The sequence below is a fragment of the Syngnathus acus genome, chromosome 8 (assembly GCF_901709675.1).
Source record: "Syngnathus acus chromosome 8, fSynAcu1.2, whole genome shotgun sequence".
NCBI lineage: Eukaryota > Metazoa > Chordata > Actinopteri > Syngnathiformes > Syngnathidae > Syngnathus > Syngnathus acus.
Window position 1 is genome coordinate 5,943,285 of NC_051093.1, and position 22,852 is coordinate 5,966,136.

Sequence of the window (22,852 nt, forward strand, 5' to 3'; positions counted from 1 at the left end):
AAAGTACAGCGTAAAACTCACTGAGAGAGTTTCTTCTATGTCCTGGTGCTTTGATGGTAAAGGGCACCCTCCACAGATCTCGTAAGAACTGATGTTGGCAGCAATGTGGGAATAAAGGAAAGAGGGAAAAGAGACATGGCATCATGGTTCTTGCAAATCCAATAGAGAACAGAAACGTAGTGTAGCCTAATGGACAGGTATGACCTTAAACGATTCCCCACTGTCATATCCCGGAATGAAGCAACATGAACTGCACCAAGTACTGGAGTGGACATTATTGATTGTGAACATTGTATTAATTACATGAAACAAGTCACGCATCCCCCTTGTTTAAAAAAAAATCCAGCGTTATATATTCAACTTGTTAGGTGCACATTGACAAAACTACTGAACCATTAACCAACTTAATCCATATTTCTGAATAGTTATGATACACAATGCATACACATTTCAATTCGTTTTGTAAAAGTAAAGGTAAGATTCCAATAATGGTTGCATTTTGCACCCCTAGTAATTTTGTTAATTATTTTTTAATGTTTTTAAATTCCAGTCTGACTTAAGCATGTCCTCAATGTGGCGATATCAGATTCTTAGTTGGGATGGCGGGGCGTTATGTTCTTGCTACTTCCAGGCAGATATGGATCCACAGAGGTCATAAATAATTTCTCTCGCCATCGCTTTGGGCTTAAGGCATACAAGCGGACAAAAGTCCAGTTATGCTCATTTTTTAGAGCATAATAATTATTAAAAAAACAACTGTAGTCACTCAATGAACACCAATCATCTTGTTAATTTCATAAATATGTGAATAAATAGTTCAAGTAGTCTCCACAGTTCTTATATGATATAGCATTGCAGATGTTAATATCAAAATGATGGAATAAAATTGCTGTTCCACTCTGCCTCTAGTTGGGCTCCTGACAGCTTTTTCAAAAGTCATAAATCAACAGCAAGGCTCTCCTGACTTTCATGGTACCAGCAGCACTATAAAAACCACTTCTGCAAGTGCCTATACCTCCACCATAAAGTTATTTATTGTTTCCGTCCATGCACTCACGCACATCTCTGACTGGGGTGCATTCCCATCACATCATCAGCTCGGCTTTCCTCTCACACTTAGCACGGCGAGTGCGCAGAAAATTTGAAGGCATAAAACAAACAAGTTGACAAGTCACAGGTTGTCCCGAGAATGATGGAGGCCCGATTAGCTTAGCAAGCTAGCATGCAGGCCAAGACAAAAGGAGGCCGTCTCTGCAGTCAACAATTCAGCTGATGAGCCAAAATTTGAACAAAATAGGTCAGGAGGGGTATTTTTTTGCAATTTTTGCAGCCGATCTTACTTTATTTTATTTGTCAACTATGTAATCATTCCCCCGTGAAATTATTATAAAAACAAAAACCCTTCGCCCTTCCAAAGCGACATTTCTCATCAAATCATTTTGAAAATGTTTAATGAGGTTGAACAGTCATGCAGCATCATCACCATGACCTACACTAAATGGGAAGTGACGACAGGTCTTTCATTGCGATACTTTTTATCTCCTTCCTTCTTCCTCCTGCAGGTTGATGACACACAAGCACATCTGTCAACACTGCTTTTCAAAAGTCATGTGCGCTAAAAATGGAGTGTTGGGAGTGTCTTTCTGGTCTTTGTTTCATTACACTTTGGTTGTAACTCAAAGTCAGACTGAAGATTTGGTAAAATTCCTAAGGCCAACAAAAAAAATGTTAGCTCATGACCTAATGGCTCTAGCCCCGCCCCCAATTATTTTTGCACCCTCCATCCATGGTTGCAAACCGGCCAGGCCAGTGGTATGATTTCAAAACTACAACAATAAGCTGCTAACAAATGACAACTTTAATAAAATGCTCAACTACGCCGTCTATACTGAAATAAATCATCTCAGATTAAGTTAAACAACTCCCCCAACTCAAATGGTGACCCCCTAATGTGCATTTTGCACTCCAACGATTTGGCATTGCACCTTAGGCTGAGCAATGAGTTTACCAACATGTCAAAGTACTTTTGTGTATAGGCTAGGCACAACACTAAAGTATTCACCCCTTGGTCAGTCTTGGGTCAGACATTCATGTCATCAGCACCTTCCATTGATGGTGGAGTTAATCTTTATCAGAGATGCTAATCTTTAACCTCAAACTCAAAGAAAGCCCTGACATCAGGGAAGACACTACAGCATTTTTTTTTTTTGAGTGTGTGCTTATTTGATCTTATTCTGCCCATATATAGTCATATTTCAAAAGTGTCCAAAACCAATATGAACTATTAGAAACTGTTTGCCACACGATGGCTCTATAATGTAGCAAACTTTTGACCTCTCCACACATTACTGAAATTTGAGGATGAGACAAAAGCAAGGACAAGAGTGTGGTGCAAGTTGAGAGTAAACAATCTGTTCACACCATCATAAATCATTGTGCAGCTATAGATCTTTTTTTTTTCCTTCCACCTGGCTGCCAGGACCCATTTAATGCTATATGCACGTTCTCTTACTTCCTTTCTGCCTTGTTCTTGTGTGTGTGGGGGGGGTGAGAGAGAGAGAGAGAGAGAGAGAGAGAGAGAGAGAGAGAGAGAGAGAGAGAGAGAGAGAGAGAATGGCGAGGCTGCAGGCCCCTTGTTTGTTACCTATCCAAGGCATCTGTCATAGGAATGATTCACTGACACGCACAGAGGGAACCGAGTTTTTTGTCCACGAGCGGAGCAAACACGTGGGGACGCCGCATGAACGTCTCAGTGAGCTCCAGAGAACACTGGCAAGCAGGACAGTGACAGCGCGTGGGATCGGCATGCATGCTTCGGAAACGCACATCAGCAGGACAATGAATGAGCATGCAAGATGCAGACGCATGGGCACAACTTACCTGGATTTATTTTTGGTGATTTGCTCCTGAGGACATTTTGACAAAAAAACAGCACGGTGTTTTGTTTCGGGAAAGCATTGATTGATTTTCAGTGCGAATTTAAATGCTCACTCTGCTGGCTGGCATCACAAGCAGATGTGGTCTGCTAGGTCTGGGCCCCTTTTTTCCGCTACCTTTAAAAAAAAAAAAAAAACGCGCAGGCGCTCTCTCTGCGTTCTCTTCCTGCACTGCGCTGCAGGCTTCTTATTCCCAGAGCATTTGTGTACCAATGACACAAAATGGGATTAAGACTGCAAAATAAAACGACCACCTTTCTCTAAACGCTATTCTGTCACGTTTTTCTAATCATATCGTCCACGTATTGGACATTGCATAAGCATCAAATTTCTACTAACCTGCTTCTCTCCCTTCACATTTCCTGTGGTGGTTTGGACCCTGCGGTTCCGATTTTGCCTATGTGCGGGATGTACCGGAATGACTGAGTGAACTCTTTCTGAACCGAGCTGCCAACTGAGAGCCAAGAGATGCCTAAGCAGTCGGGGAGAAGGAGGGGGATTCTGGTTCTTGTCTCTGTCCAATAGGGCAGCCTGGTTGATGCGGGCCAGGGGGGTCGGTGAGGTTCGTTTTGACCTGCCTGTCTGTCTTGCCTGCACGCGGTCCAGATGTTGGTTATTACATGGCGTCAAACTGAGAGCAATCAGCAGTGGAACAAGAAGATATATATATATATATATATATATACACACATATATATATATGTATATATATATATATATATATATATATATATGTATATATATGCAATGACGTAAATATTTATTTGCAATTATGTCTTACGTTGAAATAATTGCAAATAAATATTTACGTCATTGCAATTTTGTTTTCACATGCTGCGGAATAGGACCAAACCCGCCGCTAAAACACAAAAGGGTAAAATACGAACGGAAACGTGCGCTTTGTTTTGTTTGCTCCTCTGCCTTTGTATGTATTGTGTGTTATCTTCCCACGCGTATAGACATGCCCACGCGACCACAAGAAAAAAAAAATCCAGACACAACGAGGAAAACAACAGCAAATAATAATAATAATAATAATAATAATAATAGAGCAAAATTCAGATGTATAAAGCCTTAAAAATGACACATATTACGGGTGTTACATGTTGATACGGATTTGTTAACCTATTAAGTTTACATCGCTTAAATCCTTTGGCGTGCACAATTTAGGGAGCCTTGTTGTCGCCTGATTTATTTTTGACCGTTTCGAAGACTGATTATTTCGGGTTTTTTCCTTACTCGCTTTCTTTAGGTACTTTATCTGTTTTATATTCACAAACTAATCTTTAAATGATTTGTTTGCCTTTTGTGCTTGTATCTTATAGGCTATTTATGCGCGTGTCTTTCTTTCCCCATATAATATTTAGGTCTACAATTTTTAATGTAAGTCTCCAAAATATTCGTTCACTGCAGACACATCCTACGTGCAGGATCCGACAAACACTTTAATTGTATAGTGTTCATAACGTTGCAACGGATATTTTCAATGAAATTCTATAGCTTTTAAGTCGTGCTCACGAAGACAACACGGGCCGTTTTTGTGAAGTATTACCGCTTGTCATTATTATGGATTTACTTCTGCCTGGCCTTGGACCACAAATGACAAAATATAAACCTGAATAAAGATGACGACGAAGAAGAAGTATTCCTTAAAAAAACAAAATGGACATCGCAGCAGTCGCTGCTCGGGTCCTAATTATTCATTTAGTTCACCGCAACCGATACGGAACTTGTGATTTGTGGACGCAAAGAGTTCGAGCGATTTGATAACCCCCTTCGCTATTTGGTGGATAATGTTTCTTCAAATATTTGAACTATTTTACGCAGATTTGGCATTATCTTTCCAGAGCAAACGTACTTAAAAGTGGCCGCATACCTAAAGATAAGATAAGAAAAGTGAATTGCTGCCACTTACTCTGGTGCGCTTCCACTAAAGTGGAATTTGGCATGCGCTTTATATTTGAAAATATATATATATTTTTAAATGCGCTGGCTACCATTGCTTATAAATAATAATAATGATAAAAATGATAATAACATGTAAAAGGATAAAGCCCAGTGTTGTGGGATATATTTTACATGTCGGCAGACAGAAGGAATACACGTTTTCAAAAGTTACGCCTCATGCTCCCATTTTCATCAATATGTGACGGGAAATTGCGGATCAACTCTAATTCGGTTACACTGAGGTTTGATCTAATGGAGTAAGATGGGAGGAGTGGACATGTATGGAATTCGTTTGAAATGCTATCATAAAGCAATTCTAACCCCATTGTTATTATATTTTATTTGTTTAATGTGTTTTAGCATGAATACGATTATTTTTGTGAAATTCTAATAATAATAATAAAAAAAACTTGAAGTTACCCGTATTGTACACTTTTTTTTTAAATCCTATGCTCTCAAGAAGCAGAAATACATATGTTCATATTTCATATCCTCATTCACACAGATACTGCCCCTGGATTCTGTTCTGCTTCGCCATTTGAGAATAGTTTAATCGAGGGTGGAGGGTTTGAGTAAAAGCAGAGACACTGAATACTGACATGAATAACGGATAGCAGCCTTATCTGCAGCCAAATTTCTAAAAAAAACAATTTGGGGGGTAAACATTATGAAAATGGACAACACATGTGTTTTTAGTCCGTTTGACACACTAACAGGGAATTTTGACTAAAATAACATTACAGGAGTCTCCTATAGTGCAGAATGTACTTTATGAAATATTCAAACTCGCGGTCAGTTGCCAATTAAAAGGCTTTAGGCTACATCTTAATCCGTAACTTGGATTTTGTCACACCTCCCAGCTGGATGAAATACTCTCGGTGAGATTTCATGGCAGCCGGGGCTTCCACTGTGTGTCAACCTAATTTTCAGTTAATTGCTCACTGCAGACATTTAACACCCGGAGCTGAAACTCCCAAGAAAAAAAAAAAACATTTGAGCTAATCATTGCACAGGGGAAAAAAAAGCATGGGGGGGGGGGGGGGGGTGTGTGCATGGAAGGTAGAGAAAATAAAGCCATATATGCAAGAAGGGGAAAAGAAGGAGAACTGAGAGAGGAGCCAATCTCTACTGGTCTCTAGTGTATCATCGCTCCATCGGCCGTCGTTTCCTTCACACCATCGCTTCACGACTTATCGCGTGCAATGCCATAAACAAAAGCACTCCCCCACAAACACACAATGGCAGGCGCGGCCGCACGCTGACACCCAGTCTCACTATAAATCAAGAGAAGTAGCTGGGCTGCTAGCTGACAGGGAGAAAAAGCAGAAGGAGAGAGAGAGAGAGGCTGCGAGGGGAAAGGGAGAGAGGGAGGGATGGACAGAGAGAGGAATGCAGAGGCAGACAGGAAGTGATGGGGGGGGGGAGAGATGGAGAAGAATATAAAAGTGCTTCTTAAGATATAAACAGCCATCGGCTAACATTGATTTCACACTGTACAAAATGGCTTATGATGATGATTATGGGCGGAGGAAGATGTGTAAACAACACGACAGCAACATGCACAATGAGTCAAATATCACTATTGTTATTTTTGGGGGGGATATTTACCAAGGTGTTTAAAAAGCCTATATGAGCCAGTGATGGATGCAGGCGAGAGCAGTGCAGCGTCGAAGGAGGGTGCTTTCGTTCCCCCCCACGCAGGTCCTCTTTCTTCCGCAATACTCACGTTGTGTCCACAACGACCCGCAAGACGCACACCCGTCCAAATTTGTTATATTGCAGCCCCCTTCTCTCTCTCTCTCTCTCTCTCTCTCTCTCTCTCTCTCTCTCTCTCTCTCTCTCTCTCTCTCTCTCTCTCTCTCTCTCTCTCTCTCTCTCTCTCTCTCTCTCTCTCTCTCTCTCTCTCTCTCTCTCTCTCTCTCTCTCTCTCTCTCTCTCTCTCTCTCTCTCTCTCTCTCTCTCTCTCTCTCTCTCTCTCTCTCTCTCGTTCTCCCCCCTATTCTCTCGCTCTGCTTTGAGTGGGGGTCGTGTTTTCCTCCTCCCCTCCCTTCTTGTTTGAAAAAATAGTTTAATTTTCCACGACACTAACACGCAGCAGGCGAGAGACCTTTTCTTGGCGTTATATTTCTCGACAGATAAAGAAAGATTCTGCAACCTCTGCAAGTGCGGTAGCGGAGTTGTTGCCTGTTCCGATGTGTTATTTGACATAAAATGGAAAATGCCAACCCAAGAATAATGGCGCATATTTTAGTACAGGAGGTAAAAAAAAAAACGAGTGGGCCAAGAATTAAAAATACTGTGCAGTGCTCTTAAAAATAACTGAGCCGAGGAGGAGGGATTCCTTGAAGTGCCTTGGCTTCAATTTCAAAACATTTGTTTTAATCAAAAATATGTCTTTTTTAAGTTTTATTATTTTTATATTTGTCTTATTCTTTACAAACACTCTTTCTCCTAATTGTTAAATATCTGCGCTGCATTCATGTCTTGTCGTTGGAATACATCTCCCCTCTAATAACAAATGCGCTAGAATGATTAAAAAAAAAGCTCTAGTGACTCAGAGTCACTTTTGAAAGATGTTATAAATTGTTTCGAGGCAGTCAACCGTCTTCAGGTGTGTATCTTGATCAAAATAGCTCTACATAAAAAAATACAGCAACCATATAGTCGAAGAATGAACTCCCGTCCTGCCACAACAATTGAAGCAAGACTCAATTTGGCCCTTATGTGTCCTGCTGGTTCCAGAGTTCTAATGCGTGCAACATTGGAACATGGAAGAAAAACTCACCTTGCTTTTTCAAGCAAGAAATTCTTCAAGGTCAAACAAGAAGCTACCTGAACCCACAAGAACCCATCCAAGTTCAACAATAAACGTGAACATTTTCGTTACAACAAATTTATATCCCGGAAGGGGGTAAACCAATTGCATTAATAAAAATAAAAAAACATTCTGATAAAAAGGAGTTATCATTTATATTAATCATTTAATTAAAGGTGCACAAAGAGCAATATGGCACTTTTCTATTCTCCCCATAAGAAGATTGAAATCAAACATTTGCAGTGATGATGATGGTGTCTGTAATGATGGCCATAAATTATAGTACTCGGAGTGTGAACAACAGCTAAGATAAGCATGCAGCAGAGGAACCAGAGCGGCCAGACAACGGAATCAGCTTTTGCCAAATGTGCCACATTGCCGCAACTGAAGCAATACGACATTAATCCCAAAAACAGAATGTAGCCTAATAAAAGTAAATCACGTTGATTTAAAAATTGAAGTACTGCAAAGTCGCTTCTTGTTCTTCTATATGTTAATATTGCACTGTTAAGTTTCAATTCAATTAAAATAGTGATCTAAATATTGTGTAATCTCAATGACAAATATATTTGGTGTAATGCAAACGCATGCAATCCTGCGGTCTCGTGCGGAACGTGATGGATTAGGGAAGGTTCAGTCTTCCTTCACGTTAATCATTAATCAGTTTTAAGTTCTAAACGAGACAAACTGAAAATGTCTTTTTGTTATACTGAAGAAAAGAAATGTATCACCTGAGACGCTTTTTTGATTTATGGTGACGAATAGCCTAATCTATTACTACTATTGTTATTATTATTATTATTATTATTATTACTGTTGTTTTTGTTGTTATGACTTCAGCGTTAACAGAGGAAGAGAGATTGATTTACGAAGCTCTGACATGTTGATATTTTTTTTTCACTGCCGCTCGTAAATCTGCCTCGAGTCACAACTGCTTTTTAAAATATATTGCAGAGCGCCACCCGTGAGTTCTTCCCTTGGACGGTTTCATGGATGTGTGGTGGATGTGTCGGAAAGAACCTCCGAAGCTCAGTTCATAAGACTAAAAAAGTTCCCGTTAAGGTTTTACAAAGGTCTTTCTTAAATGGAGATGTCCACATTTTATTAAATTATTTACCACACTGTTTAATAACTATAGGTTTAATTAAATATCAAGGTGTCACAAAAAATATCATGCAGTCAGTGATGACTGAATGCAGTCAGTCACATACCGTCCACATATTGATAATTTGGCATGTGATCCATAAACCGCTTGTTCATTCGTCATGAGCTGGATTGGTCGCCTGTCAATTGCATCAATTGCATGGCACAGACAAATCAGAGTTAAACCCACACTGACAACTGCAAAAATGGAGAGTGGATCTTACTTGGTAAAAAAAATGGAAACGTTTTTCCACTCATAAATTCTTTTTTTTTTTTTTTTTTAAAAAGACACTTTCAGTAAATGTTTCTATTAAGACATACAATTAAAAATATTTAAATAACTATTTTTACTAAATCTCTTATCTCTCTCTCTCTCTCTCCCCCTCCCTCCCCCACATATTGCAACCACAACCTTATGGCCATGTGACACCCACCCCACAAAATAGTTGTGTTGCATGGTCAGAGGGGTGCCATAAAAAAAATTATGATAATGGTCATAATTTGTTCAATGAATTGATTTCTTCAGTGATTCAGAGGCACTGTCCCATGCTCAGTAATGAAATACAATGACATCCACCACATGTCCACCAAATCACCAAAATCACCTGCACAAGTTAAACATGGTTAGTATAAAATGTGTTCTACATTTTCTACCAAATTTGCACATCTGCCAATGAGAAAAAAAGAGAAAATGTGCTCGATTTGCTGGGCATATCCACACACAATGCTGTCCACCGTATTCACAAACACGTTTAACTCAATTTGCCCCACGCAGTGTGAAAATGAAGTTGCACCTGTTTTTACATCAAGCGCAGTTATCTCAAATATTTTGGTATGTCGTCTGCGCAGCATCTTAGCACATACAGTGAACCAGCTAAACAAGATTTTCCCCAGCATCAATTTTTTTTATTTAATCTTGAATTGTCTTATGTTTGATAATCTTTTGCTGTATGCACATCAACTTGTTTCGGCTGAGGTTGGTTTTCACAAATTGATTTGAGTACTTTATTGCGGTATCACCGATGTCTATTTTTATCAAGTGTATATCTATGTGACTGGATATTTATCAATCTAGCCGTTCAACTGTGACCTGAATCTGACCTCTCCAAAGGTGATTGGGTTCCTTGTCTCTGACTCTCCGTGGTTTACAGTGCCCTAAACTCGGCATGTTATGACTAAGGGGCCAGGCAGGGCCTCAGGAGGTCTGGGAATGTCCGAATGAGCAGAGGCTGTAGAGCCCATGCGAGGTCAAGGCGGGTAACATAGGGAGGGGGGGGATAACCACAGGTCAGCCTCTTGCTTCAGAGTCACTCGACCTCATCGGTCAGAAAAACGTGTCCCCTGTTTGAACCCATTCTGACCACCGGCCCCGGACAATCATCAATCCGCAACACACTATGCTGCGCAACTGCATATTTTTCCATTTGTTTCGCTCACTTCTCCGAGTATTGAATCTAGCAGCGGCTTCCATCCCCTTGAGACACACCAGAGCTTTTGCCCTTTTATTTCTAATCTGATCAGATTGATTTCTTTCGGGGTCAAACGGCAGCTCTGTTCAATAGATAACACACAGGCCCATGCAAGAAAGCCGGACCTGCGATCGTTTGCAGTCATTAAAAAAAAAGAAATCTTGGCTCAAAAAATAACCGTTTACCATGCAGAATCAATTCGTGTGTGTGTGCCTGTGTATTTAATTGAAATTAACATATTTAATAAGTATCAAATACGCACTAAAACAGATGTGAGTGACAAATGCAGAAGTGACGCTTTAACGCCGAGGCGGGCGGTCACATGCTACATAAACACAAAAGGAAAAAGACAAAAATAACACCAGCCTTCTAATTCGCACAGGGCAATAAAACCATTAAAATGCCAAGGAGCCATCACAAAACAAGCAAGGAAGACAAAATACAAAACCGGAGATGTTAAAACTACGCCAGGCCTTACCTTGCAAGGCACATTGTTTATGAAACTCTTCGCCATCTTCTCGAGTTCCTATCTTCTTTCCAATGAGCAGGAAAACTGTTTTTCTGTCTTCTACTCTCGAAGGGCGTAAAAATAGCCCGTGAATGAATCAGTAGGAAAAAAAAAAATCTTTCTTGTTGTGTTGGAGGAGGGGATGTCTTCCTAGACGTTTTCTTTCTTTTTTCTTCTGTTCCTTGGCCCCTCGCACCTCCTGACAGAAGGGGCCTTGGAGGAAGCTGCGAGATGACAATAGAAAAAGAAAAGGGTTTAAGAAGAACTAGTGATTAATGATTATTTTTTTGTATAATTCTCACATTTTTCTTCTCGGGGGCAGTCCTCTTTCTCCTGTTTCCCAATAATGGAGGTGAACTTTTCACAAGGCGAGGGCATCCTCACTAAAATATATTCCCTCATTAAAAGAAAGCAAGAAGGTCCAGCTGTGTTTGAAAACGACTTCGAATGCATCTCATTCCATTTTGGGGAACCATAGCACGCAGATGATCATTTATTTCAAGATTAAATAAAATACTGAGGGGCAAGATTCTGAGAATGTTTGATATATTATAAAATATTGTGGTTATGCACGTATTTGAAGTAGTATGCTATTGTTATTTAGCGCGCGGTAAATCCGTGCCCATGTTGTCACATGCATAAAAGATGGGAAAAGCAGGTGCACGTAAAGATGCAAGAGGAAGTCAAGCATATGCGACACTATTTAAATTTGTTTTGTTGGGTATTCGAACATATATTTGGGCGTGTTTCTTTACGGAGCAATAGGCTTTCATAAATGGAAGAAAATAGATAAATGGCCAAGGGGAGTCTCTTTGGCAAGGGGCCCGGAGAGAAATCAGCCAACATGTAATGGGGAATCTTCTCTGGGCCGAGGAATACGAGTGGACCAATTTAGGGGGCACATTTTTAGTTTAAAGTTCATCGAGAGGAATGGTATTTTCTCGCCCCACACCCTCTCTTGCTCTTTATTTTTCGATACCTGCTCTAGAAGAAAATGAAAATTAATACGGGAGCCGAGCCTTACAAAAGAAGTCATTCGTCTTGTTGATTATCTATTTGCTTGTCAGGGTTTGAGCTATGGTGCCGACCCTTTCCCTCTAAAACACACATGCGCACTCAACGCTTATGCTGGAAAAAAACAAAAAAACGGTTGTGCAGAAATATACATTCATTAACGCATTCAAAGGCTACAATCAAATTTCATTTTCATTATTATTATTATTATTATTATTCAAATGGTTCAATGTGCTGCACACTGACGTTAAATTAACAGAGGAAAGGGGGCGAAACAGAATACGGTTTGTGATTTAAAACGAGATTACAGGACGTAATGTACCAAGATCACTAGCGGCAAGGCAAAATTAATCATCGTGAGTCTCTGATTTCTCAAGACAATCGGGTTTTGTGTTTCTTGGGAACATTGAAATCATATTGAACAGTGCATTTTGTAGTAGCCTATGTAATTGTAGACACATTTATACACATTTTTATACAACATTGCATTTGCTAGACATGACAGCTGTCAATAATATGAAATAATATTCAAAGGGAAATACTTCAGAACCAAATTATAACTTCTGAAAGGAAAATAGAGGATAATGGAAAACAACGCATTTTCAGACATGTATTTATTTTGTATTTACAAATCATAGCAAGTAAGACAGCATATAAACACAAATGCGATATACATATCCGTGAGGTAACACCTTCAACATTATCAATCAATCAATCAATCAATCAAATACGAGAGTATATTATTATTATTATTATTATTATCATTATTATTATTATTATGAACAATAATTATCTTTGGAATGTAAATTGGATAACACTTCGTTTAAATAAAACACGGAGCGACACCGTGTGCGCGTATTTCATACAACAAATGATTAATTCATGCAACAAAAGGCTTCATGTTTATGATGTCTCTGAATAGAGCAATGCCACATTTGCTTTTTGAAAAGTACAGAGGCGCTTTACGGAGCAATTTATTGCAATTTGATCGAACTCGCCATATAATACTCCAAATAAGACTGCTTGAAATGCGTCACTTCATTGAAGACTGAAATCAAACGTAAACGTGCAGCTGAGGTAATATTGTAGCGCTGAATTTAGTGCGTACTTGGGATATGATACAAATACGCACCCAAAAGTCATTTGGAGTTACTAAATTCAAACATGTGCATTGATTGCATAAGCTTAAGAAATGGTAAACTCATATATCATGTGATTATTTGGAGGAAAAGAGTGGAAGATTGCCTCAGTTTACTACATATTCATCAAATGTAACCGATTTTTTTTTCCGGAAGTGTCTAATACTGTTATACAATCATGACTACTGAACCTATTCTTTGTCTGAGCAGTCTGTTATACGTCGATGTTATCAACAGACAGCGCTCTGTGTCATTCTCGGTATCTAAATCAATATTTTGCGACCAATGATGAGTATTAAAAATGAAAATAAACGTAAAAAGAATTGTTCAATAAATATAGATATTTTGATCGCATTATTAATAAAAGTCTTTCATTGTGAAAGCGGGGTGACACGTGAATAGAGCTCATATTTTTATATTATTTATGGTATGTTGTGTGGCCAGTGCAGAACCACTTTTAATCAATTCACCAATGTTTTCAGCTTATCGTCACAGAATAAACAAATTATTCCAAATTTAGCATTAAAATGAAGAAAATGCCTTTCTGTCGGCAGAAAAGAACATGATTCTTTCAATCGGGCTCTTTGTCAATAGTGTTCGAACGGTGAACTCCCTTTTGTGTCCGGCTGATTACTGACGACGCATACAAGCAAGCTTCCAAGTCAGTCAAGGTTCTTCCGGTCCACAGTTTTTATTTACAGCTTCGTTTTGGGTGGCGGAAATGCGGCAAGAGCAGATGGACTCGATTTCTGCATGTGCATGGTCAGGTGGAGCCATTTAAATCTTGAGCGTTTGTGTTATTCCCGGAGCGGACCTTGGTGTTGGGCAATTTATGATCCTTCTTCCATTTCATTCGCCGGTTCTGGAACCAGATTTTGATCTGGCGCTCGGATAGACACAGAGTATGCGCTATCTCCACCCTGCGCCTGCGCGTCAAGTATCGGTTGTAGTGGAACTCCTTCTCAAGCTCCAGAACCTGCTGGCGGGTGTAAGCTGTCCGAGAGCGCTTCAGCTCGCCTCCTGTGTAGTTTGAATTTACTGTGAATAAAGAATAAAGTAACGTGTTACCGTATTCATATTCTGAACAGCAGCAACAACATTAATAATAATTATATTATTATATAATAATAATAATAATAATAATAATAATAATGTGCTTCCTACATGTGATGGGGTAAAGGGGGAGGGATGCTACTATATGCAAATTAGCAATCTTAGTAATAATTATAAGAATATTAGTAGCATCAATGGTCGTGATTTTCTTTCTATTGATTAAAAAAAGCGCTTATGTCAAGGGACTACACGTATCACGTGATCTTAAATGCCCCCAGCAAGCAGTCCCCCACCTCCATCGACACGGTGACAAAAGAAATTTGATCGTATACAAAAAATTAAGATCAAATGTACATTTTGTGGTGGTGAACTGCACTATTTTGCAACAATACTACAGAATGATCTAATTATTGGGACCAGCAGGAATGATAAGCATATAAAATTAAGGAGCGCTTTTTTCCCCCCCTGCGTCTGCACGGCTACGACGCACAGCAAGCTAAGGGGCGTTGATTTTCTGCCAACATGGAGGTGGGAGGGTGGTCCTGAATGAATGAACCTCTAAAAAAGCAACAAGAAATTGCCATTATTTTATAACTGCACTACGTCCATGCGAACACATGAGTGGTCTAAATTGCCTTTACATCGTCGAACGAACAAGCCATATGTAGTCACCTCGCCAACGACAACACTGAGAAGATATAATAGATTGCGGTATTTGCTTTTGCATTAGTGTTTTACGGCGTGCTCCATAAACAGGAATATTTCAGATGCCATAAAACTTCCCACTCCCCTTGAACATGGAGTGGGGAAGGAAGGCTCGACAGTGTGGAGCGCACAGTTTATACAAACCTACCACTTAAAATCAAATTACCACAGCATAAAACCTAACTTATGAGTTCAGTCTGCGTTGTCATAAAGCAAGGACTCGAGCCTGAGATCGGACTTCAAAAAGGCAGCTCGGCGTAGAGGTGTAATAAAAATTTATGGGGGGTGTAATTATGTTGGCCGTGCAAACAGACGATCGTAAATCTCCAAGGACTACGAGTCCAAGTCGAACCCGAGAGAAAGCCGTAGATTGTGACCGCGGACGACTACAGATCAAGAAAAGGAAGTTTGTATGCAGCACTTACCAGTGTTTACGTGGACTTTCTTCATCCACGGATACAGCACTGGGTCATTTTTGGTGTTTTCGGGGCTGTTTCGGCTGAGGGGCGGCTGCTCCCGCGACTGAGGCGGGCTGGGTGTCACTGAGTCTCGGTCGACTCCAATCTGAGGAATAGCCAGGCCACGAGGGGGCATCACCACCGAGGCAGGCTGACAGAGCGTGTATTGTGGCTCCGATCGCTCCTGCTGATGGTAGAGAGCAGAGTCCGGTAGAAAGGCGGTGGTTTCATTTCTTTGGCCGTAATAATCCGGAGAGTTGCTGGGTAGATAATCGCTATGTGAGTACTCCTCGCAGGGTGGGAATTTAGGATCCACATAGTTGGAGTTGATCAAGTATGAGCTCATGACCATTTATTCCACTCCTTGTACATAATATATAACTAAAATTGATACCGCATCCCTTTACTCGTCGGTCATTCCTGTTCCGCTGAACCCTCCTACTTTTCTGTCAAGTGAAGAAAGTTAAGCGGTCATGTGACTACAGCGAGCCAATTGAACTGGAGCGGGACGCGCAGCGTGGACAAGGAAATGAGATTAAGTGTACACACTGCCCCGCACGCGCCTTGTTGTATGCTCATTTTGTGTGCAGTCACAAACAAGTCTTCCCAATACTTTCACTGCCCGCCACGCTCCCCACGTCGCGCATGCTGCCCTGCATGTAAATACCTCCCACTATATATTAAATCCCTTGAAATTATGCAGAGAAGCATATCATGCATGAGTTACTATCAAATTTTGGAAATCAAATGTGTTCGATTAAAATTTGCAATTTATTGCCTGTGAATATTCTATTGATTATCGCCCCCCGATCAATTTAGTCTTTGTAAATTAGTGTTAATGAGGGAGAGAGAAATGGACCACCCAACAGCTGTCAGACACAGCTCTATATCCAGTTTGGGATCGATAAAAAATTCATCAACCATAAAAGGTTACACAGCTTCCTTCATTTGATATTTATCTGTAATATACTTACAGTAATTTAAATTTGCTGCCATGTTAAAATCGCACATATACACACGCGCATATATTAACATCACTGACATGGTTAGTCCACACCTCCACTCGCAATATTTTGTCCATGGACTATTTTCAAGAAGCAATATTAGTCACAAATTGACTAAATCGTAATGCCTATGTCCACGAAACTTAATTTAAAATCATACATGCAGCTAAATACAATGAATACAATCAACAATACCGATATAATTATAATTTAAATGCCTCATTTAGGCATAACATGTCCCAATATTATATGACGAAGAAGTGGTTCAGATGGATGGATGGATGACAAAAAATTAAGAACGTCGATAATTACAGCATAGATAAGGCAATTTAATGTGTCCAAATAATGTTTCATTTGACACAATGGAGACTTTGCTAAAAGGCTCCTCTGGTGGCAAATGATTTGAAATCCATGCTAAAAAAATTAGAGAGAGCTTGCTAAAAGACAAAAAAGAAGCGCTATTCTTACAGTGTCCATCGGTGCCGTCGTGTATAAATCAACTATATACTCCCCTAGAAGCGAATTTGTGATTGCTTTTAAAATTTTGACACAAATCCGGATCTACAGGGTAGATATAGAAGACAGGGTATCTCACTTTGCTGCGTCAAACGATAATTATTGCTTACGGGATGAGATTCAACTTAAAACACTTTTGCACTTGTGCCGTCTTGAACCTTCACTTTATGTTGCCCACGAGACTGAAAGAAAAAAAATTGCTCGCTTGACGCATCACTTCCTTGTCACCACTGCCGCAGTGTTATCAAGCAACCAACTAAATCATCAAGTGAAAAGGGTTGCGGTTGGCGGGGTGGGGAGATTAAGTACGAGGTATGCATCTGTAATTTGCTTGTTTATATAGTGACATGAAGCATTCAACCACACTGACACAATAAGCAATAATATACGTCACACAACAATGCAAAAAAAATATTGACTAGCCGATATGCTTACCAAGAAAAAAATTAATGCTAATTGTATTAATAATTAATACTAATTTAATACTAATTGTATTTTATAGCATTTAATCATAAGAAAGAAACATTGTACATGCACTCATGTGGTATAATAATAATAATAATAATAATAATAATAATAATAATAGAAGACGAAGAATTACTTAATTAAACACATGGAAATATTAGATATGTGTAGATATACATGTTTTAACAGGAGCCCATACAAAAAAAATGCATGTTGGAACAATGAACGCGCAAATGACTTCCGTTCGAACCTAGTCAGGAAAATATGTTCATTAAAGTTAATTTTCGTAGTAAAGAATTAATTGAGGATGCATGGTTCATCCTTAGTTCTTCATTTCTTTCTAGTTTGTTTTTCTTTTTTGCATTCGTGTATATGTTTTTTGTTTTCTTTCTTTCTTTTTTTCAGTGCAGCTTGTAAAGTACATTTTATTATTAGATATATTTTCTTGCACATTAAATTGTGTGGTATGCAATAGTGTTCCCACATTGATATTTGTGCCACCAATATTATTTGTCCCTTGCTTTAGGCAGCCTCCGTTTTCAGTAGATCATACATCATACGTCATACATCATACATCAATTGAACAATGAGCAGACAGCACTTCAATTTAAAGGAGAGGTTATGCGTTTGCAACGAACCGCGAATTTTTTTTTTTTCGTTATGTACACTGCACCAAAACTGCTATTCTATTCCATTCTATTCAATTCCAGGTGTGGGAGCATTCAACTTGACCCCCGCTGCCTTCATCCCAGGTAGTATATCGATCAAGGTGTGTTGAGTGTGACTGTGACACTTCCCCCTGCCTATGTCAAGTTTGTCAGCAGCAGCTTTTGTTTAGGCTGCACAACGTAGTTCACATGGAGGTCACTTTGCTACCAGAGTCACTCACCAGCTAGGGTATATTTGGTGAACCGAACTAAATATTTGTATACTTACTATCCAAACATGACTTGAAGACAAATGGAAAGAAAACCTTATTTAACTCAGTCTTCTATTTGTGGGTAATGGTTGTAAAATGGCTACGTTGTATGGAATTAATATTGAATCGTATTTTGTTTGTTTTGTGTATACGGTCAGGGTTAGGCTGTCTACAATTGTCATTCAATAACGTAACAAATGGCATCAAGAAATCAATACATTTTAGTGAGGCCATGTACGAAATTTAGCATAATAATAATGGAAACACTGATGCTATTCAACTTGACCTTTTCCCTGATTTTTAAAAAATCATTTTCTTCAAATAATGCTCCAAAATGACATTTTGGATTAGTAATTTATTCCTATACATCGCAAAATCCGATATGTGAAGCCCTACACGGCCTGTTAACTCAATTAAATATTAAATGTTCACGGATGTTGTCTGTTTTATCTAGGAGTTGCTGCTACTTGAAAGGGAAGCCAAAACAAAGCAAATTTCGAATTTATCCAAACAAAAACAAATGTATAAATCATTTCCTGCCAATAAATATGATATTGGCATTTGTAACTTATTCCGTGCACGTGAACGGGTGTGTGCGTGCACGCGCGTGTGTGTACGGGTGCGTGTGTGTAAAAATACTTACATCTAAACAAAATAATCATTTGGTTTTAAAGCTATACATTGAGTGAAATATAAATGAATATATTACAATCGATCTTGTTTGCAAACACTGGTCTTGTCATTGTTTTGAAATATTAATCACTGGACAAAGAAGTGGCAACGGCAAATAAGAAAAATGCAGTTTTGCTCCATTGTGGATAGTGTGAAAAATAAACCTAGACTCATCCCTCGTTCTTTTGTTATGGAGAGTGACTGACAGAATAAGAAAAATGAGAAATTCTCAGGCCTCACCGTGAATTAAACGAATCATAGCTGCAAACTTACAAAAAGAAATAGAAGAAAAAAATACAAAACAGTGACAATGTGGTTTGTGTATGCAAAATGATTGATTTGTAAAAATGTAATTGCAAAATGGCGATTCAACTTAATTTCGCTGATAAATTATGTTCTAATTAAATCACAAGAAGCCATAGACAATTCTGCAGCACGTGGTATCCCATAACCTCTCATCACCATGCAGCATCACCTGACACCCACGCAAGCGCACGCATGACAAAGCCCACCCACCCACCCTCCCTCCTAACAGGATGCTTTATACTCACTGTTTCGTAGCTCTCGAATCCGACTCCAGCTCCACTTTTCCACCCTCTTATCTTATCCCATTTTTTAAAACGCATCCTTTTCGTATTGTTGATCCGCAACTCCGGTATTCTCAGCATGCGTTCTCTCCCATCCATTGCGACATCAAGATTCAAGAGTTTTTTTCACGGAGATCCTCGACGTCTCCACAAGGTGTCTACAAACTAGAAGGAGAAATGGGAAGTCAGTCGCTGTAATTTTCCACACACTCCTCAAAAAAAAAAAAAAAAAAAAAAAAAAAAGATCAGTAGCGACCACAGCAGACTATAGGTGCTAAAAACAACCATCTCTTGCAGTATTTCCCTGCGATTAATGCAAGCTAGCTGTTGAAGGCTCACGGCTGCCGAGTACTGCGTGCTCTCCAAGGCATTGACTCACATTGTGCGTGTGTGTATGCGCGCGCGCGCGTGCGTGTACGTGTGGACTCAAGTTTTCCAATTAATCTGCGGTAAGGCTTTGTTAAAAGGAGGAGGCTCGTCCCCATGTTTTCAACGTCATGGTGTGACTACTGACCTCCCGTTCACCCCGAGCAAGAGCCCCTATACCCCCCCCCCCCCCATCTCTCTCCAGCCCCCCCTCTCCTCTTCCTTTCTTTCTGCCACTTAGCCCATCTCTCTCGCCTACTCCGTCGTTCTGCATTGTGATTTTCGCTCCCTCCGTCATAGCAAATTGAATTGGGAGTCATTAATTTGAAGAAAAATGGCCAATGGCTGCAGTGGGGGTGGGCTGGTCTTTATATTATTCTCTAAAACCGATTTTCTTCTCTTTGAATGTCATTTCTCATTTCCTTTTGGAGTGAAACTATTAATGACACACACGAGATCTGTGGCTTTATAACAAAAACAGTATTAAAGATGATTTCAAATCTAAATTCGGTCTTTTTTTTTTTTTGCATTTTAATCTGTACTGAGGTGAGCACACCTTAACACATTTGAGGAAGTTTTTCTTATTATTTGTGTTTGCATCGTGCTCATTTGATCACATACTCTTGTACAAAACATCTAAGTATCATGCTTTAGGAAGAAAAAAAATACATGGTTATTACTCAGGTTGGAGACAGACAGGCGAGCGATGCGAACTAAACCCAATCAATGGTGAACTCAGGATGAACCAAGATGGGTTCCTCCATGATGTAGTTTTTACCAGTGCATCTGATATTTTATAGCTGACTTGGGTGCAGGCAAAGGACGAAACGCAAAATGACTAACAATAGGAATATTGCAAGCTTAAAATTTGATAGTTGAAGGATGCAGTTCATGTGACTGACCTGTGGGAGGTCCATACCACAACTATTATTATTATTATCATTATTATTATATTTACAACACTAATATTTGGTTTTATGTACGGGGGAAAAAATATTTGCCTCATTAGAGATGCTATCGGGTGTTAGCAAAATACGCAATCGACACCAAACCACATCACCCAAAACACATCTCCGCATCCAACCCCTCAATGTTACCTCCTTTACTTTCCATCCACGCCACACTCACTCACTCAACTCGATACTTTATATATAGCAGCCCTATGCTTTTGTCCCTGGAAAAGGAAGGTCATGTATTCACCTCTCCTTTGCCTCCTGTCATCATTTCTCTCATACCTCTCTGCCTCCCTCCCATGTTTGTGTAGTCTTAGCCTACAGCAATTGGTTTGGAGAAGAAGGAGAGGGAGGAACCCACGCATGCACGACGGTAAACTTTTGACCCTTCAACTCCTTGAACCTTCTGCTGCGAGCTGTATAGTTGACACCTAAGAATTCTGCTCTGATAATAAGGCTAGGGTGCTATAGTTCCTTCCTCGGGCAGGAAACTGAGTGAAACAATGGCTTGCAGCCAATGTAAGGTTTTACATTGAGAGCTCATCACTAGATTAAAGTTGATTAAAGTCAGACTGAAATTATCTACCGCTTCACAATTCAAGTCATAATTACACCGGTGCATCATCTAAGAGCTCCCGCGAGATGCAATTCTAACATGCATTTGAATGGTAAAGCGGATATGAGACGTTATCTAGTTGCAGGGTTTAAGAACTGCAGGCTTATCTTGTCCTCCCGGTCTCAAGCGGTCTCTGGTGGCAGCGGGGTGAGCTGCATTTGTTGTTGTATATTCCTCAGCACAGCTCATTTCATTGAAGTGGAAATCCTACCAAATTCCTTGGAAGCATATTAAGGACTGGGTGGATCCCCAGCTATAATGTCGTGGTAGTAATAGACTTCATTGTCTCAAGAAATGATTAAATTTCACTTATACATAGTATTTATTATTGCAAATATATATTTTTTCATCTATAATGACAGGCAGAACAATGGAATGCTCTTCCATTTGATGGTAGAAGGTATAAATCCTATGAGATTTTGTGTTTAATTAAAGATCAAGGTATCAAATTGAGGGAGTAAATTTGGCAGTAAATCACGAAGCAGTCATCATTATTTATTTATTTTTATATATTTTTTTAATTTATGTATGTATTTATTTTTTTAATATATTTTTTAAAATTAATCTATTTATTTATTCATTTATTTATTTAATCATGTAGTAGAATGTGAAATCTGTCTAATGTAAAGTAGGTGCCTTGGAATATTAAAGGTTGGGGAGCGTTAGGTTTAGGAAATAGTTGACGAAAGACATAGTCCTTATTTTTTGCATAAATATAAACATTTACATATTACCACCATCGACAATAACCACCCATTCACTATTGTTGTCCAAAGTGAGCCCTCCTTTGTTTTACAAATCTGTGTGATTTCTCCAACTGGCCTGGGATGTAATTTATTTGCCTGAGGTAAACTTCCTTTCCCTGTGACCTGGAAATTGGGAACATTGATGCACAAACAAAAGCAGTGAGTTGTTAGGCTATTTTCTTTCCTCTGTGTAAGTGACATAAACAAACACACATGGGAGGGGGGTTGATGGGCTTTTCCTCGCATGCACGGCCTGCGCATGTGCAGAGCAGTTACAGCCTGTCTGGTGACCTCGCAATGACTCCGGGTTGGTACATTATTCATGAACCAACATTAGTATGCAGAAGACACGGTTCAGAAGGAAAGCGATTCTCGGATACTCGAGTGGAATATTTAGAGTGAGGTGTATGTGTTGGATTTGAAATACTTTTAGCCGACTCCAAAAGGAATGAATATGTGCCTCCAACAAACATTAATTTTTTTGTGGATGACTGCAAGCAGATCCACACACACCACAAACAATGGTAGAAGAACAAATTGACCGCAACATGACCAAAATACTCGATTCATTCCAAAGTCATGCCTACATCCGTGTGCACGTCTCTCAGATGCAACAATACACTCCTTGATTACCTCTCCACAAAAGCTTCAGGAGTGTCCAACTCCAAGACAAACCCAGACACACCTCTACAATGCAAAGAAAAGGGGGCCAAGTCACATTTGTGACTCACCCACTCGTCATCACCTGTGTGGGCAAGGTCAGCGCCTTGTGGCAAGCGTGTACAGGCTCAAAGGAGCAAGACAGCTTATGTACATAAACC

The 22,852-nt window shown here is 39.6% G+C and overlaps 2 protein-coding genes across 6 annotated transcripts in view; both read right to left on the reverse strand.

The window, feature by feature from the left end:
* Positions 1-19,443, reverse strand: part of hoxb3a (homeobox B3a) — a 28,631-nt gene extending 9,188 nt beyond the window's left edge. For 2 of the 5 annotated variants that reach the window (XM_037255528.1, XM_037255526.1), the window contains exons 1-2: positions 19,315-19,443; positions 10,789-11,042 (exon numbers count right to left, since the gene is read on the reverse strand). In XM_037255528.1, coding sequence (XP_037111423.1) covers positions 10,789-10,802 — 14 coding nt within the window. In that variant the 5' untranslated portion in view covers positions 10,803-11,042; positions 19,315-19,443. Of the gene's footprint in view, positions 1-21; positions 89-6,491; positions 6,655-10,788; positions 11,043-11,120; positions 11,216-19,314 lie in introns of those variants that run through there. The other 3 variants (XM_037255529.1, XM_037255527.1, XM_037255530.1) reach the window with 3 other exon arrangements.
* Positions 13,540-16,666, reverse strand: LOC119125252 (homeobox protein Hox-B4a-like). The gene is made up of 2 exons (XM_037255537.1): positions 15,155-16,666; positions 13,540-14,009 (listed from the first exon to the last, which is right to left on the reverse strand). Exons 1-2 carry the CDS (start codon positions 15,537-15,539, stop codon positions 13,735-13,737), a joined length of 660 nt encoding a protein of 219 aa, XP_037111432.1. The 5' UTR covers positions 15,540-16,666; the 3' UTR covers positions 13,540-13,734.
* Positions 19,444-22,852: the final 3,409 nt, after the last annotated feature.

Bases quoted from the DNA above. Each gene is read 5' to 3' on its own strand.
- LOC119125252 (XM_037255537.1), bottom strand. From the start codon at position 15,539: ATGGTCATGAGCTCATACTTGATCAACTCCAACTATGTGGATCCTAAA. The intron at 14,010-15,154 runs GTAAGTGCTGCA...CTTTATTCACAG, and splicing joins GAAAGTCCACGTAAACACTG to TAAATTCAAACTACACAGGA.